The sequence below is a fragment of the Macrobrachium rosenbergii genome, chromosome 31 (assembly GCF_040412425.1).
Source record: "Macrobrachium rosenbergii isolate ZJJX-2024 chromosome 31, ASM4041242v1, whole genome shotgun sequence".
Taxonomy (NCBI): Eukaryota; Metazoa; Arthropoda; class Malacostraca; order Decapoda; family Palaemonidae; genus Macrobrachium; species Macrobrachium rosenbergii.
Window position 1 is genome coordinate 6,586,084 of NC_089771.1, and position 19,444 is coordinate 6,605,527.

Sequence of the window (19,444 nt, forward strand, 5' to 3'; positions counted from 1 at the left end):
GTTTTGAAAGTGTATAATAAATGCAGTTGCTAATTTTTTTTTGTCGCTGTCATAAATTCCCTTTAATCGGTAAATATTCAGGACAGTCTTCTAGAGCCGCATTTAGTATTCAGAATAATACCATGGAATTAATTCCGATTTTTTGCATTCAGTGAACCAAATCAAACTTGAATCGACAAAACATGCACTGGCACATTAGAGTTATGTAATCCATATTACAAAAATTGATAAATCAGTTTTTTATAGGTTACATATTTGCATACAGCATTATAAACTACTACTGTACGTTGTCCGTCAAAGATGGCCACTCATTTCTTATTATTCCCGAATTAAATCGGATTCTTAATATACCAAGTATATTATGTTACTCAGCACCATCCTTTCCCAACACTGATAACGAAACATGGTGTTCGTTTCCGTAGACTGTTGCAGCAATAAATGTGAATAGAAATGTGATAACATATATATATATATATATATATATATATATATATATATATATATATATATATATATATATATATATATATATATATAGTAAAGAAGATCAAATAAAACTCACGTCTGAGTTATAGGTGGATATATCTAAAAGAAGTTGGAACCTATGCACCCAAGGAATTACCTGGGCAAGCTAACTGCTTGCATACCAGCGAGTTTTCCCCAACTTACTCAGCAATGACCCAATAGACAACATTTCATTCGATTATCCCTTCTGAGTGAATAATAGATATCATCAACACACAATCATAACAGAAATAAATTTCTGACTATATCGAACCCAGGTCTCTCATGGAAAGCAAGGGCGTTATCCATATATCTAAAAGAAGTTGGAACCTGAGATGCACCCCCAGGAATTATAAGCTAACTGATGACTGGTTTATACTCAGCAATGACCCAATAGACAACATTTCATTCGAAAAAACTGCTGGTATGCAAGCAGTTAGCTTGCAAATTCAAATAGTTTTCTTGATCAAAACCATGTTTTTTTTTTATTTTGATTTTTTTAGATTTATATACAAAGTCAAATAAAGAGCTGTCTCGCTATATATATATATATATATATATATATATATATATATATATATAGTATGATGACTGAAGGTAGAAGAGAGAGTTTTCTTGAGAGAGAGAGCTGTCTGGCTCATAGACTTTTGCAGAGAGAGAGAGAGAGAGAGAGAGAGAGAATCTCGATAAAATATTGGGCATCACAGACATGAAAGCAGGTATGAGCATGCTTGCCGTTACACACATACCCAAAAACAAGCTCGCTCTCGATTCGCCTAAATGGGATTATTCGTTTATGAACTACGTAGGTTTTATCCCACGACGTTCGAAATAAGACGCCCTAACTCGAGAGTAACCTCTATAACACGGACTATGGCCCTCTCTCTCACTAAGATTCCAAGGATTTCATCTCAAGCAGAAACGCTGCTAAAACTGATCTTTTCTGAAGAGATCTTCTGAATCACTTTCAAGTGTGACTTGTTTTTATTGCTTTTTAATTTCAGCTTTTAACAAATTCGTTGACCGTACCTTAGTCAAAATACCAGGCAGCTGACATGAAGTAGTTATTTTTGACTGCAGAAATGGGGACGATAACGATAATTTGACAATATATACCTGAACGCATGAATAAATGCGTTTACCCTGTGCATCATACGCAAAAAAAAAAAAACTTTTATTAATGTCATTTGCTAGTTCATTTGGGTAGGGGATTATTTATTAATGAAGAAGTGACTTTGTTTTTGTAACAAATAACTCAATATCTGAAGCATAACTGTTTGAAACTAATGATTTACATGATAGCAAAATGCTGCTCTGTGGTTAAATAAAAGGAATAGGTACAATTCACTATAAGAAGCTTACGTGACTTTCTGTTTCCGACGAAAGCTGGAGAAAGTCACGGGCCTCTCGGTCTCCCTGAAGCATCCACCGCCTGTCTTCGATAGGAAAGGACCCTCGGTCCAGCAGGTCCCCAAGAAGGACGCGCTGAGTGGGGGATACCCCCCACACGTCGAAGGACCGGAGGACTCTTCTCTTTCCACTCTCAAGTCGTCCTACGAAGACGCTGCCTCCGTCACTTCCTCGGCTTCGACAGCTCTTCCCCTTCAGGTAGTTTTGCTTTTCTTTGTGGATTTAACAAGTTGTTCTGGCTTTTCGTTTTAATTTGGGCGAGAATTAAATGTAGATCAAATTGGTCTCCCTTATTCTTTTATTTTCCTTTCACTCGAGTATGTTCGTTTGTCCTCTTCTCAAGGTTAACTTGATAGCATTTGTATCTGAACGTGTGTTGGAGACGTCTATGACTCCTGAGTGTTGAATTTGTCCTGAAAGAACTTTCCTAATTTTCATAGTCTTGTTGTTTGAGGATAAAAAGCCAAGATTCTTGATAACTTTAAGGTGGTTACAGATGACCTCTTAATGGAAAAAAAATTATGGTCTTAAAATAATTTATTACAAGTTAACTGAGGTCTGGAAAAAAAGATAAAAAAAAAAAAAGTCAAATGTATTTGTTCAAATATTTCACGAAGAAATGAGATTATCAGAAATACAATACGAAAGGTGTGGTGCAAAACACTAAAGAACTGCGTTTGGAGTGTAATAAAAGCAAAAGAATTTTTTTTATATTTCAAAGTTGAATTTTTAACGAAATGATTTACAACTAAAATAACTGGATATATGCCCTTAGTAAAAGGACTATAGAACTGCAAAAAAAAAAAAAAAAAAAACATATACATGAAAGTTGATTTTATATTTCTGAGACATCTCTTACAAAGATATCTCTTTTAAGACAATACGTATAAACTGGAAGTTCATCTATAGAGTGTAAAATCAAGATTTTTTTTTAGACATTCTATTTTGTCAAGTGTTCTACACACGCGTGGTGTTTTCAAAGCGTCGAGGGTGTCCCTGAAGAAGCCTCTTTCTCTCTAGGTTGTCGACACGAACAAGACCTCGTTAGTGACGCCTCTCCTCATTCGAACCCGCGAATGTAGGTCCCGGGAGAGCTCGCGGGGCCAAGACTCTGACACCTGCGCCCCTTCCAGCTGCCTCAACGGAGGCAGGTGCATCAGATTCCCTTCGGGAAGCAGGTGAGTAGCTCCTGGTTAACTTTTAAAACTTTACGTTGCACCAGGAGAGAGAGAGAGAGAGAGAGAGAGAGAGAGAGAGAGAGAGAGAGAGAGAGAGAGAGCATGTGTATGTGTTTATTCGGTTGATGTGCTATATAACCCAATGGATCATCGTTTATCATTATAAATGGACAATGAACAGGCAGTTCTTTCTATATGTATTATATTAATGTTCACTATTTAGTATACCCCCTTTTTTTTACTTCATAATCCTTAAATGTATAATAAGAATAGTAAATAGCACATTGTACACCTTGGCACAGATTTTCATTAGAAAAAAGGTACAAAATTCCCCCTTAGTGTGAGCACCCTAAGTGTGATCATTAGTGCAACTGCTGCCCAAAGGAAGGCCATTTCACGTTAGAAGATGAAGCCATTGCAAATCACAGGGCCTTGTAATGAAAGTACTTTGACAAATACATAAACCTGTATATAAAAGACACGTTGAGGGTATAAAAATACGTGACATTGGTTGCGAAAGCTTTTGATAAGACAGTGATCAGCAGCAGTGTTGCATGTCTACGCAATCGCTAACCGTCTTCAGGAACGGGTAGTAAATTGAGAAAGCGAATTTACAATATGAGCGAAATGATAAAAATATTTGGTTGGACGGAAATCATATGGAGAGCTGAAATGCAAGAGAACGAAATTTGGAATTAATGTCAATGAACTTCGTAAACAAGTTCTCGCGTATTTCGGGTATTTCAGAGGAAACAGATCATATTTTCTTTAATTTGATGACGATTGAGTTGCAATAAATGGGTGGTCATACGCTTATGAGCTACGTTCCACACATTCATTATTTTAGTTGCCTAGCGTCGAGGCGATTTAGTAATTATTGAGAAAAAAATTATAAATGACTTTTGTGGTATTTTATCCCCAAGCCATTGGGTTAAGCAAGGATTACGCAGTCAATTATATCTGCACACTCATCAAATCATATTTAGATACCTAGAGTGATAACGAAAAACAATGTGTTTCATCTTCCTTTCTCCTTGAGGAGGTTTAGTAATCATTGAGAAAAAAATTATAAATGACTTTTGTGGTATTTTATCCCCAAGCCATTGGGTTAAGCAAGGATTATGCAGTCAATTATATCTGTACACACATCAAATCGTATTTAGATATTTACCGTGATACCGAAAAACAATGTTTCATCTTCCTTTCTCCTTGAACTTGTGGCAGGTGCGTGTGTCCAGGAGGTTCCTGGGGCCCCCAGTGCAAGATCCTTTCCAGGACCTTCCGCGGATCTGGCTGGGTGTGGCTGAAGCCCCTCCCTTCCTGTCTGCCCACAACGTTGTCCCTTCGAGTCCTGACGCGCAGACCTCACGGATTGCTTCTGTATTCTGGTCCCCTTGACCCAAACGCGGAGCCTTTTGGGTCCTCTCGCTGGAGCCCTCCCTCGCCCATGTTGGCTCTGCAAGTGGTCGAGAGAAAACCTCAGCTCATCGTTGAAGGGATCGGCAGTTCTTTCGTCCTCACGGTCAATGCGTCTGTCACCGACGGCGAGTGGCACGCCATCCACCTCCACTTGCATTCGCAGGTCAGTTGGAAATGTGTCGCTTGGAGCGAGCGTCTTTGTCAGCGTATAAGACTTAAACGACAGTTGCCTTATGAGCGTCTGGGAACAAATACCTAAGTGAACACTTCTTCCTTCCTCGTTCAGGACGAGGTACTCTCGCTGAAAACTAATGGGTGGACGTTAATGGTATGCTTTAGCTAAAACTTCTATAGAAATCAATTTAGTTTTAATCTTAAAATATTCATATATTTTATATTCTGATATTGTTAATCTCAGCAGGGAAATACATGTCTAATTGTTAGAAAAATATTGTGGGTCGTAGCTAGGCTGGTAGAGAGAGAGAGAGAGAGAGAGAGAGAGAGAGAGAGAGAGAGAGAGAGAGAGAGAGAGAGAGAGGGGGGGAACTAGATGTGAGTGCTGCGTATTTCACTGGGAGAATAAAATATCCATGTCTACAGTTTTTCTTTTGGTAACGAAAATTGAAAACGGGTATTATTGCAAATTTGTGTGGCCACTGAGCACTCGGCAAAAAAGCAGCATTAGCATTCTTCAGGGTGTTTATAAAAGGAAACGTACTGTGAACGAGATATTTTCATAAAAGTAATTCATATGCTTGACTCTAATAATAATACTTTCCTGAATTTTGTGGCTTTTAATCGTTGTGGGACTCCACATGACTCTGCAGTTGCAATAAAAAAGGGAATGAAACTTACAATATGAAGTCATTCTGAGCTTTATTCCACTTTTTGAGAGGATAAGCTTACTTAAAAACAGTCCCAAAATGCATTAGATACAGCCACGTTAACGGAGGTGTGGTTACCTTCCAGTTAAGAATATTTCGGCAATTCCTTGTTTCCAGGGAGTGGTTTTAATGGTGGACTTCTGTGGCCTGGGATGGGACGAGGAGACCAGCGACGACTCTCATTGCGTTGCTAGGAAGTCTTGGGGCCTCCCAGAAGGTCTGAAAACGTGGGAGGTGATGGGTCCTCTGCAAGTAGGGGGTCTAGCTCAAGGACCACAACTGCCAAAGGATTATGGATGGAGCCAAGCTCCTACGCCTTATTCGCTCAATGGGTGTCTTTCCAGTCTCAGTGTAAATGATCAGGTGAGGTCACTGAAGTCAGTATCCAGAATGATATTACAGAGTACAAATAAAAGTATCCCAAATGCCATTGTGGTGGGACTTTGGTGTAAGTTAGTCATTTCGGTCGTGCAAAGAGGCGATAAAAGACATTGATTTCACCTTTTTTTTTGTAAAATTATAAACAAAAGGTAAGCCCAGCCTATTAACTTCATTGATACTGTTAACACCGTTAATGGAACTGAGAAATTTATGAGTGAAAACAGTTATTACTGTTTTTCGCTAAAATCTGAAAAGAAATTAACATATAAGAAAATACTGCATGCGTGCACGTGCGCTGACTTATGCACATGCATGTGTGCCAAGCGATGTGCTGCGATAAGGGTTTTCATCTAGACAAAGATATATAGAGCTATATGTAGATGTAGATTAGATACAGATGTAGTGACCGGTACATAGCTACAGTAACATGCACCAGTAGTGATGAAAGTGAAATGACAGTCTTGCAGCTTTATTACAGTTCATGGACTTGGGCGAGCCAGCATTCAGCAAAGACAGCACGACTGGCTGTCAACCGCAAGAAACAGCATGCCTTGGGGACCCAGGATCGTGTGGCATCAGAGGCGCCTGTTCAGGGGGACTGAATCACCCTGAGTGCCACTGTGACCCTGGGTGGACAGGGGCCAGCTGTGACACCCCGACAATCCCGGCCACTTTGCGTTCGAGGTCGTACATGAAACTGGCGTTGTCCTTCACCCCTTCGCCGAGGGTCGTGAGCGTCCAATTGAGGGTCAGGGCACTTGGAGAGCCGACGGGGATGCTCGTTCGTCTTGCTGCCCAGCACACGCACCATTCTTTTACTGTTCAGGTATGTTCAGATCGGCCAGGTCTTTGTTATCTGTAGCGAAGAAAGGAATATAAAATCCAAGCAAAAGCTAGCTCTCAAAAATTCATTCAGCCATGCGAGCGACATCTCTAGTATAGTATAAGATCACAAAAGCCATGAAAATGGCATTTTTGTTATCGTTTCATAATGCACCCTCATCCGTGTCTTCCCCGTTGTCAATATAATGCCTGGTGAATTTGTAAAGCTCGATGCCCTTATGAATCCTCTTATCCCTGTCATTCCATGCTTAGCTCCGAGCTGGAGTGGCCTGCGCGTCGGTGTCCGGGGCAGGGTGGGCAGCCAGGGCTGCCTGCGTCGAGGGTAGACCTGTAGGGGATGGTCACTGGCATACCATCAGAGCAGAGAGACACGGCCATAATCTCCTCATCAGCGTCGACGGCGGAGACGAATGGCGGGTGAACAGATCGATTCCTTCCTTACTGCCCGGGAAATCCAGTCTGCAGGAGGATATCGCGGGACCGCCGATGCCTTCGGAGATCGACAAGCATGACGGCGTGACCGTCGGTGGAATTCCGGAGTTCCTGGGCGTCAAACTCGTGACTGTTGGGGATGACCTGCAGGACGGTGAGTAGATGAAACTTTCGGGTTGAAGACGACTTGGGATTTTTATAGAGTCTTACTCAGTGGCGGTTTTATTTTTTAAGTCATTTGGCAGTTACACGCCAGAGAACTAAAAAACTGGAATTTTTTTGTTCCAGCTTTTCATTTCGTACTTTACTTCATCTTATTTTGTATTTTCTGTAATTCGTAATCACTTAGAGTTTAATGTTTCTGACAAAGAAGCTGGTTCATTGCCCCTCTAATTTCGTAGTAAAGTGCCAGTGAAAAATTAAGCACAATTCCAAAATTTAAGCGCATACATACGTGCATAAATACATTTACATGAATATAAATTCACAAAACTTGCCTTCTAGTCTGATATCACAGTTTTTAACAAAAGTAAACCGATTAATACATTATAACTTTTATGCCTATGCCCAGGTATCTATTTTCCTTATTGACTATCCTTGCATTTTTCAATTTGTTTTACCTGATTTATCAAAGTCATTGGATTCATTTAAGCATACATATCTTTAAAATCGGCATTTTGAATGCATCTTCTTGATTTCATATAGTCGTATTTTTCCAAATTTGTTCTTTCCTTTATGTACATTATTGCAAAATGCAAATATATATATATATATATATATATATATATATATATATATATATATATATATATATATATATATATATAATATATTATCATATATATATAATTGTTTGTTCTGTGCATTAGTAGAATTACTAACAGGACCTCAATCAAACTGAATAGTATCTAATGGAGTATTTATTCAGAAAAAGTTACAAGCTCTCTTGGACAAACAGTCCTCATTATGTGCGGATACTTGTCCAAGAAAGCTTGTAATTTTTCTGAATAAGTACTCCATTGGATACCATCCAGTTTGAATGAGGTCCTGTTAGTAATATATATATATATATATATATATATATATATATATATATATATATATATATATATATATATATATATATATATATATATATATATATATATGACGTTGTCCCACCCCAGCATGCATAGACGACCTGAGAGTGTCAGATCGCCAACTGCCGCTTCCTCCCGCAGTCAACGGCAGCACCTGGGCCCAAGTGACCACATTGAATGGGTTTATCAAAGGCTGCAGCCCTCCCGCCTCTTGTCTGAACACGACCTGTGATCCCCCGCTGTCCTGCCACGCCTCCTGGACGCAGCCTTCTTGCAGGTTAGTGCGTGGTCCTCGCATCCTGTGAGAGATTGACATAGTTTAGGGCAAGGTCTGGAGAACACTAGCCTCGTCCCCCTGTCAGTTTAGATTGCTTTGTATGGTGCAGTGTGTGTCAGTGGGTTCGTCGAGATGCTGAAGAGCCTTCAGTATATGGGTAGTGATAGTGTAAATGGCAGGTGATCAGTTAGGTCTTTTTTTTTGAAGCCATTCGTGTTAGGGAAAGCCATATTACGTCATATATATATATATATATATATATATATATATATATATATATATATATATATATATATATATATATATATATATATATATATATACATACATATATATATATATATATATACACATATATATATGTATGTATATATATATATATATATATATATATATATATATATATATATATATATTTATTTATATGTGTGTGTGTGTTTGTGTGATAGATAGAAATGAAGAAAGTTATACATAGTTAGATAGAAATATATAAATAGATATATACACTTTATATATGTAGATACAGATAGGCAGATAGATAAGATATACAATTTGTCACATGAAATGTGTACAAAATTAAGACGTGTGGTCAACGCCTTTTATGAAACAGGTAAACTAAACGAAAAACCTTCAGTTAAATGATCTTTCAATGATCATCTTCCCTCAAATTTAAACACAAAAAGTTCTCGAACAATAAACAAAACGTCGTCGGAACGGGAAATCCAAAATGGACACCCATGGATCGAAAACAGCCGCGTCTGCTCTCACATCCAAATATTTTCCCCATTACTTCCAGCTGCGGTTCCGGGCGGCATCTGGTGGGATCTACGTGCGAAGACATCAACGAGTGTCTGCTGGAGCCGTGCCTGCACGGAGGAACCTGCCATGACCTCAAACCGGACTACCTATGCCTTTGCAAGCCCACCCACATCGGCAGCAACTGCGAGTGGATCAAGACCTCTAGCACAGGCCACCCGCTAACCGCGCCGGCAGCCATAGCGGCTGTAACGCTGTCGCTCCTTCTTTTAGGTGAGTTATTTCGACCGTTACTTCCCTCCCCCTTTCAACCTCCCCTCCCGTCCGCCCCCAACCCCGTCCTTAACATCCTATCGATGATTCCCCCGAGCGCTGTTACGGAGAGACCCCAACAACCGTTAGGAAATAACTGTCGCTTCAATTCTGCCTCACGGCCGTTTCTTTTCTTAGTTATTTATCTTTTTTCCCATTCTCATCCCTCCCCCCCTTTCCCAAAATTCGCCAACGATCACATCAGGGAACCGTTTTTTCTTTCGGACTGACGTCTACCCTCGTTCGCTGTTTCTCTGGCCGGGATATCAAGTGTTTTGAAGTCAGATCTTGGGCTCATTTGGGGGTTATTTATGTTCGCCCCCTTTTCTCGCAGGCTTTGTTCTTGGCTTTTTTTTTTATTTTGGAAATTTGTGTGAAACTCGTCTCCAGAAGTGATCCCAATCATTGCCTGGTAACAGGAGCTATTGTTGTGGTTTGAGTGGGGAGGGGAACGTGACTTTCTCTCGGAGGAGATACAGATTTTCTTCTCCCCTTTTCGTCGTTCTTTTGGAAATTTCTCGGCATCGCGACTCCCTCTCTGGTCAGGTACAAATGTTACCCACCCACCCACCATACTCCCTCTCTGGTCAGGTACAAATGTTACCCACCCACCCACCCACCATACTCCCTCTCTGGTCAGGTACAAATGTTACCCACCCACCCACCATACTCCCTCTCTGGTCAGGTACAAATGTTACCCACCCACCCACCATACTCCCTCTCTGGTCAGGTACAAATGTTACCCACCCACCCACCCACCATACTCCCTCTCTGGTCAGGTACAAATGTTACCCACCCACCCACCCACCATACTCCCTCTCTGGTCAGGTACAAATGTTACCCACCCACCCACCATACTCCCCTCTCTGGTCACCCCACCCACCCACCATACTCCCTCTCTGGTCAGGTACAAATGTTAGCCCACCCACCCACCATACTCCCTCTCTGGTCAGGTACAAATGTTACCCACCCACCCACCATACTCCCTCTCTGGTCAGGTACAAATGTTACCCACCCACCCACCATACTCCTCTCTGGTCAGGTACAAATGTTACCCACCCACCCACCCACCATACTCCCTCTCTGGTCAGGTACAAATGTTACCCACCCACCCACCATACTCCCTCTCTGGTCAGGTACAAATGTTACCCACCCACCCACCATACTCCCTCTGGTCAGGTACAAATGTTACCCACCCACCCACCCACCATACTCCCTCTCTGGTCAGGTACAAATGTTACCCACCCACCCACCATACTCCTCTCTGGTCAGGTACAAATGGTACTCCCTCTCTGGTCAGGTACAAATGTTACCCACCCACCCACCCACCATACTCCCTCTCTGGTCAGGTACAAATGTTACCCACCCACCCACCCACCATACTCCCTCTCTGGTCAGGTACAAATGTTACCCACCCACCCACCATACTCCCTCTCTGGTCAGGTACAAATGTTACCCACCCACCCACCATACTCCCTCTCTGGTCAGGTACAAATGTTAGCCCACCCACCCACCATACTCCCTCTGGTCAGGTACAAATGTTACCCACCCACCCACCATACTCCCTCTCTGGTCAGGTACAAATGTTACCACCCACCCACCCACCATACTCCCTCTCTGGTCAGGTACAAATGTTACCCACCCACCCACCCACCATACTCCCTCTGGTCAGGTACAAATGTTACCCACCCACCCACCATACTCCCTCTCTGGTCAGGTACAAATGTTACCCACCCACCCACCATACTCCCTCTCTGGTCAGGTACAAATGTTACCCCCACCCACCCACCCACCATACTCCCTCTCTGGTCAGGTACAAATGTTACCCACCCACCCACCCACCACCATACTCCCTCTCTGGTCAGGTACAAATGTTACCCACCCACCCCACCCACCATACTCCCTCTCTGGTCAGGTACAAATGTTACCCACCCACCCACCCACCATACTCCCTCTCTGGTCAGGTACAAATGTTACCCACCCACCCACCATACTCCCTCTCTGGTCAGGTACAAATGTTACCCACCCACCCACCATACTCCCTCTCTGGTCAGGTACAAATATTACTCCCCCACCATATGCACTATGCCAGTATAATCTCGAATAAGTGTGTGTATAATGTTTCATTTGCAATTAGTTCCTCGTTGGGCGAGTCGGTAGAGTTGTCGGCTAGCACTCGCTAGACCAGAGTTCGAGTCTCCGGCCGCCTAATGAAGAACTGGAGGAATTTATTTCTGGTGATAGAAATTAATTTCTCGGTATAATGTGGTTCGGATTCCACAATAAGCTGTAGGTCCCGTTGCTGGGTAACCAATTGGTTCTTAGCCACGTACAATAAATCTAATCCTTCGGGCCAAACCTCTCTAGGGGAGCTGTTAATCAGCTCAGTGGTCTGGTTAAACTAAGGTATACTTAACTTTTTTTCATTTACAAATGCAGTATTTTAACTGAACAAAGTTTGTTGTGATGTAATGAATACCTTCCTTTATACAACCATAAAGTGAGAGAGAGAGAGAGAGAGAGAGAGAGAGAGAGAGAGAGAGAGAGAGAGAGAGAGAGAGAGAGAGAGAGAGAGAGGACATTATTACATTTGCATATGACGCTAGGGGTAGCTGCATAACAATGCAAATAAGGAGGAACATTCATCTTGACTCAGGAAAGAAAAACGAGATATTTTTCACCCTTTGGTGCTCTGAGTGTGGTATAGGCCCCATGTTGTTACATCAATGTAAATAGTTCGAGAATCCCCTATGAGCCTTTGCGAATCTTATCCCAAGAATCGACAAGTGCTAGAAAGAGAATTTGAATATAGATGCTCTCTCTCTCTCTCTCTCTCTCTCTCTCTCTCATCACACACACACACACGTCACACCTCTATAAACACACACACACACACACACACACACACACACACGCCTCTTTCAAGAACATCGTGGTACTTTGATACAGGAAACAAACAAGACCAGCTTTTGCTGTTTCATATGACGCCTTGAATAGCCACGTGGCATGTTTCCCCTCTCGTCTTCTAGTCCTCATCGGAGTGTGTGTCTCCATACGACACCACCGGCTACGAGCAGCCAGGGCTTTGGGTCGCCAGGAGGCGCAAGAGAGCGGGGACAAGGACTCCATCATAGCCGTCAGAGTAGGATGCAAAGGATCGGTGATGACTCTCGACCCAGAGAAGAAGGAAACCCTCCTCGGGCTGAGGAGCGGGTGGGAGGAGGCGGGGGGAAGAACCAAAGCAGCGATCGCAAAGAGAAAAGGACCCGGGGACGAGTCCCACACCACCTTCCTCGAGCTGCTCAAACTCTCTCGGGCCAAACCTGCCAAGGAGACCAGAGGTCAGTCACTATTTGAAATCCCCTTCATTCTTTTTTTCTTCTCCTACTCCATGGTTTTCATGAATGAATGAATATCTGTTTTTTTTTCTAATGTGATTTTCTGAGGGGGGTGGGAGTGTTCTTGTTAAACTCAGGCTACATAAATAGAAAAAGTCGGTGTTTGATATTATGTAACAGAATAAAAGGAAAGACACTACGTGGTACACAGCTGGGGAGTTACAGATGAAAACATTTCCTATTGATAGAATACTGTGAGCAGATTGTTGTTGAATGCTGATATCTGAAGCTTCATATGCGATAGATCCATTTTTCAATTTATACTGGTCTCTGGATAATTCAGGTTTATTTGACTATGACAAAAATATAATCTAAATTTTGTTTTTACTTTCTTTTGAAAGGAGGCAATGCTTGCTCAGCAGTGGAGTCAGTGCTGCTGTCATCACTTCTGCCGGAGTCAGCTGCAACAAAGACATTGCACTGGTGATGCCCGCTGGGCATCAGCATCACCACTTACCAGGAGAAGACCTAAGAAATTATGCATACGAGGGTGATGGGTCGTCTTCGGGATCTCTTACGTCTACTATTTCTGGTAATGATGAAATTAACTTGTCATTATGACACTGGTACATGAAAATATACATGCATATACACATAAAAATGCATGCACACATGCAAAGCAGACACACATACAGTTGCTCTAGAAGTTGTTTGGCATATTTTGTTTTGCCACAAATATTTTACACCTTTCCTTCACAGGGGCTACTGGATAATCTCCAAGAATGTAGCAGGAGGGATTGTACCACCTGATGATACCACTGTACATATGGCTGACAAAGGAGAGTTGGCCTCAGGGGAATCTCTCTCAATGCTTCAACCAAGAGAGGCAGCAGATCAGGAAACCACTCAGCAAAGGGCCAATGAAGAAACACCAGGGGTCATTTTGAACCCCAGTGTCGCCAATACTTGATGGATTAGACTGAAACAAGAAAAAATATAAATGTCCAGATGATCCAAACAGTGTTGGGAGGCATCTTACATAACAGCCCAGGGGTCTGGCATGGGAGACCGAGAATTTTGTAGTTTCCCGTCTCACTACAGTATGTAGTAAAAAATTTTAATCATCATTGTCCCCTAAAGCTCAAACAGCTTTTCTGTCACTCATATGTATAGACTACTCTGTCCCTACAACCTGGCAACGTTAGCTGAGCTGATCTTCCACTACAGTCTTCCTGCTCATAATATGCCTGGCTAACAGCTCAGTGGCATGGCAAACTGCCCACTCTTGCATCTCCCTTGCCAACTGGAAGAAATGAAAGAATACCCCCTAATCCCCACCCCACATCTTGGCGAACACCACTACAATTGTGTTGCTGCACTTGTAGTGTTGCTCATTATGAGCAAAAGCACAGCTAAATGCCATATGTCAACAGACTGGTGGGGATATGGTTGCTGATATCCCTTCACTTCTCTTTGTTGGCAAGGCAGCACAGAAGTGGGCAGTTTACCATGCTCTTGAGCTGCCAGCCAGGTACATTCCTAGCAAGACATGTATAGCCAACAGGGCCAGTCAGTGTGGTCTCTGCACACTTAAGTGAAGGAGAGGCTGGTTGAACTTCACCACGCAGCTATAAAGGAACCTCTTTGTGTTTGCATTTCCCATGCCAAATTCCTGGGCAGAGCTGGAAGAAGCATGCCAATGCCCCTAGGACAATCTGGACGTTTACACCCCTGCTCCTTTCTGTTTGATTCACTATGTGATCAGTTGAATACTGATCACACTGAGGCTCCTACTACGATTAGTTTCTTGATCATCTGAGTCTCTTGGTGGGGCATCTAGAGTGATTTTCTTATGGCCCACTTTCCTTCATCAGCCACAAATACAGAGATATCACCAGGCAGTACAATTCCTCCAGCTACACATTTTGAGTTTATCTATTAAGGAAGAGGCTTTTCTCACAAGATTTCAACAACTAAATACCTCTGACAGTTCTCTGCTATTTTTCATTGGGTTATATTTAGTTATAGGTGTCACAGAAGTGATCTTCCTCTGGTCTAAGCCTCTATTCAGCAGATTGCAAACTTCCCGTCTCTTTTCCTCTAGACAAGCTCCAAGTAGTCTCTGTGACAAAATACTATTTCTTATCTTTAAGCCAGGTCAGAAGGCATGGTTTGCTCTGCCCTAACAATCATTGTCATGTTTATGAAGAGCTTTGAGCAGTCTTTCCCTCTCAGGATCTTTGGCTTACTGGGAAGGGGCGGGGGTTGGTTGATTAGCCTTCAGGTGGAAGCTGTAGACCAGGATCTTTTGCTAGTCATGCCTTGTTGAAGTATATTGGTGAGTTACAATCCTTGCATTGTCCAGTCTGGCATTCAGAGGGTTGAATCTTTCTTGTTCTTGTTTGTTTCTGAGTTTGTTGCAGCAATAAAGTTTCAGAACCTATCATTTTTCGGCAAGTGAGTTTCTCTGTTCTCTGCCTCTGGGGCTTAGCTGGTGATGACACAGATGAGATATTGTTATGCCTGGTCCGAGCTAAAAAGTACTATCTAAGAAATACCCAGAGTCACAGGCCAATGTCTCAGCATTTTTTTGTTAACACCACACGCACAGGTAAATACATAGTTGCCCTTTCTTTCTGGCTTTCTGAAGCAATCAAGTGACCTTATAAATTCTATAGTTACGTTGATAGTTGTACAGTTCAGGTGAGTGAGAGTTCATAAGTTCAAGAGCTTGAGAGATTGCTTAGCATTTCGGAGAAACATTTGGTAAGTAATGAAGGCAGATGTCTGGAAATATTGGGCAACCTTTACCTAGTCCTACCTGAGGGATGTTGCCCACAAATCCCTGAACACTTCCCCCTGGGAACCTATGGGTTGTTGCTTAATAGGTTGCATAGTCTCCCAAGCTCCTTTTAGAAAAAGAAAAATGATTTCTCCTGGATAAGATTGGTGTGATTAGTAGATTGGCTGTCTTTCCTTCTTCCTCCTTCTGAAGGGCAGCAACTCATGCTGAATACATGTAGTATTGAGCACAGTCGCAGGGAGGATACATAATCGAACACCTAGTCTTGTAAGCTTCTGCTATTGAGTAAAGAAAAGTGGTTGAGCAGCGGCAGTGGAGTTATGTGAACTCCTCAACCATTTTGACCAAATTTAGCAGCATTCTGATTCAGCTTGCCAGGTAGTTCAGACAGGGTCCCACCTAAGGAATTTAAATGTTACATAAGAGGTGATAGTTTGCATTTTTAGCAATAAAATAATAACTAATTTATCATAACTATCCAAGGAGTACTCATGCATAAAAGGCTATGTTTTGTGTACCAACAGAAAATAAAAATGATTTGAATTGCTACTCAATCAAACTTTTACTCTGATTTTAATCAGATTTAAAGATATACGCCCCATTCACACATACCACTAAATTAGCGTCTCAGTGAAGTTTGTACAATATAATTATACCAAACTCTGAATAAGTTTAATTCCATTAACTTTTGCACATAGTATTCATCACTACTTAACATAGAAGCTATTTATAAATCAATTTTAATTAGATTGTCAGCTGCTAAAACTATGCTTTTCTTGAAAGTACTCAGAGAGCAATCATAAAATGCTTTATGTTTTCATCCTTTCTCTACAAACGCTTTTGTAAACATGCTACTGCAATTACTTGATATAGTTTTGTGTCAGGAGCTCTCAACATTGCTGGCCTCAGTTAAATTGTCTTTATCCACTTTTTCCAGGTTTAAGAGCAGAATTGGAATGCGAGGAACATGGCAGAGTCATAGCTGCTGAATTTGTTGAAGTAATGGACCTCTTGAAGAACCTTCCTGAGGCTCCTAAATCCTCCATCCTTCTTGCGAGACTCAGAGAAAAACGAACATTAGCGAAGGAGGTTAGAGACCCGGAAGTCGTATCCACGGTGTCACTGGGGTCATTAAGGAGGAGAGAGGGCGGGAGTACAGAGCAGAGTACAGAGCAGAGTACAGAGCAGAGTACAGAATACTGTAAACATTCTTCCTCGCCTCCAACCGCCTCTTCTGGGTCTTTACCTCGTCCTCCAAAGGAGGTCAGGGACATCGAGATGCCTTCTGCCTCCAAAGGTTCCCAGTTGGTTTGTAGTCAAGACAAACTCACTACCGCCTGCTGACGACAACATCGTTAATTTTCTTTGTTTCCAAGCATGAGCCGTTGACTGTGAGGTGACTGGTACATGCTGAAATTTCACAAAGAACTGGAGATGTTAGTTTTAATCAGTTTTTTTACATTCAGTAAAAATCTTGTACAAATAACCAGTTTTGCACCAAAAATATGTGGATTAAAATATTTTAATCAGCCTATAATTATCATCTGAGGAATAGATTTTTTTTCACAAAAATGAATAACATTTAGGTGTTTTATACATTTATATAACAACTGTAATATAGATGTTTAAATAGAATTTGGTTTCATTACCCTCCAGAAGAAAACCTTTATTCTAAACTGACGACTTTCAACTCACTGAAAGCGAATCTATCTTCCAAAAAGCGAGTGGCCTGTTTAGCATACCAAATTTCTTTTTTATTCTAAACTGACGACTTTCAACTCACTGAAAGCGAATCTATCTTCCAAAAAGCGAGTGGCCTGTTTAGCATACCAAATTTCTTTTTTATTCTAAACTGACGACTTTCAACTCACTGAAAGCGAATCTATCTTCCAAAAAGCGAGTGGCCTGTTTAGCATACCAAATTTCTTTTTTATTCTAAACTGACGACTTTCAACTCACTGAAAGCGAATCTATCTTCCAAAAAGCGAGTGGCCTGTTTAGCATACCAAATTTCTTTTTTTAATCTAATATCGGAAATAAAAACTGTATTAATTATAAACTGATTTCGTGCCTGGAACTCAGTACATATCAATGAATCTGACTGAAACCCAATGTCGGATACTACGGATATTCTTTAAAAGGACCGAATAATATTAAACGAATGCGTCACAGAATATTTTGAAAGAGGATAGCGACTGGCAAACCCGTCCCTTTTTTTTATATATTCAAGGCCTGTCGTGAAATTGACTCAATGATTGAGTTAGGATTCCATTTCAAAACTTTTGAGTTAAAGCAACTTTACCATTGAATTATTCTGGAACTACAAATAAGAAAGAACACCAGCTGATTTTATGAATTCAGAATTTTGCACATCCGTTAATTCAATGATAAAGTTATGGACTTCGATATACCGCGGTCTGAAAATAATACTGTCTGAAACAGATGCCAAGTTGTCCTCGGGCACCTGCCTGGTCGTATTTGCTGCTTCGTGTTCTTTGGCGAAAGAGAAGCTTTCGAGGCCGAGAGCATCAGACGACGATACCACGAATAAAAGGCTAACTTCAACCTTAAATGAAATAAAAACTGCTTAGGCTACAGGGCTGCAATTTGGTATGTTTGATGATTGGAGGGTGGATGATGAACATGCCAATTTGCAGCCCTCTAGTCTCAGTAGTTTTTAAGATCTGAGGGCGGACAGAAAAAAGTGCCGTCAGAATCAAGTGCGGACGGACAGACAAAAGCGGCAGAACATTTTTTTTTACAGAAAACTAAAAACTTGTAAATAAAAAATACAAGGTGAAAGGCATATGAATATAAATGCTAAAAAAATTGGTAAATATAAATTCAGATTAAAAAAATCATTATTATGATGTAAAGTTACATAAAATAACCGAAATATATATGTACCAGTTTGAAAAAAAAAAACAAAAAGATATAAAACTGAAAAAAATAGATAGCAATAAAAATTTCAGTGAGTAAAAACTAACTAAAAATAAAAAAAATATAAGAAATATGTATAAATAAAAGATAAATTGAGTAAATCAGAGAGTGAATGAAAAAAAAAGTAAAAATCAAGATGTCATTTTACTTTTACGCCAGTTTGGGAAAAAAAAACTTTGATATAAATAACAATATAGTGTTTGGTTTCATTTTAAAAGTTGGTTTCATTTAAAGCTATATATATATATATATATATATATATATATATATATATATATATATATATATATATATATATATATATATATATATATATATATATATATATATATATATATATATATATATATATATATATATAATATATATATATATAATATACCCACATATAATAATAAACAGGAAACAAAAATATTGTGAGCCTTTTTGCTAAGGAAATCAGAAAGTTAAATTAACATGAGATGGATGATACTTTCACTTCCTTTGCTGACATGATATATTACTAGTAGACAACTCCAGAAGCATTTTGATAGTGGTTCTGATGAGTCAACTCTCTTTTCTCTCTCTCTCTCTCTCTCTCTCTCTCTCTCTCTCTCTCTCTCTCCCTCACACTGAGGGACCTGGGGCAACCCGAACGAAGTGTAAGGTCTGTAAGGTAAGGTAAGGTCTCTCTCTCGTTTATTTTAGTATAATAATATACGATCATCACTCTAGTATTGGTAAATTACTTGTTAACTCAATAGAACAGTGATTTCTTTTATTATTATTATTATTATTATTATTATTATAAAGGCAGTTTTCCATAGATGACCGTTTCACTGATGAAGGATACAAGTAAATGCGTTGCTTCAGTTTTAAAATGACAGTGAACTCAAATATTAAAAATTC

At 40.6% G+C, this 19,444-nt stretch overlaps 1 protein-coding gene and 1 long non-coding RNA gene across 2 annotated transcripts in view; both read left to right on the forward strand.

Moving 5' to 3' along the window:
* Nucleotides 1-13,019, forward strand: part of LOC136855266 (putative neural-cadherin 2) — an 81,409-nt gene extending 68,390 nt beyond the window's left edge. The window contains exons 17-25 of the mRNA XM_067132165.1: nt 1,859-2,112; nt 2,935-3,092; nt 4,317-4,674; nt 5,513-5,758; nt 6,255-6,602; nt 6,872-7,205; nt 8,218-8,407; nt 9,204-9,436; nt 12,505-13,019. Coding sequence (XP_066988266.1) covers nt 1,859-2,112; nt 2,935-3,092; nt 4,317-4,674; nt 5,513-5,758; nt 6,255-6,602; nt 6,872-7,205; nt 8,218-8,407; nt 9,204-9,436; nt 12,505-12,887 — 2,504 coding nt within the window. The 3' untranslated portion in view covers nt 12,888-13,019. The remainder of the gene's footprint in view (nt 1-1,858; nt 2,113-2,934; nt 3,093-4,316; nt 4,675-5,512; nt 5,759-6,254; nt 6,603-6,871; nt 7,206-8,217; nt 8,408-9,203; nt 9,437-12,504) is intronic.
* Nucleotides 13,020-13,214: 195 nt separating this feature from the next.
* LOC136855339 (uncharacterized) lies at nt 13,215-17,248 on the forward strand. Its single transcript, XR_010857983.1, has 2 exons — nt 13,215-13,405; nt 16,554-17,248. It is a non-coding gene; the product is annotated as an uncharacterized lncRNA (long non-coding RNA).
* The last annotated feature ends 2,196 nt before the right edge of the window (nt 17,249-19,444 follow it).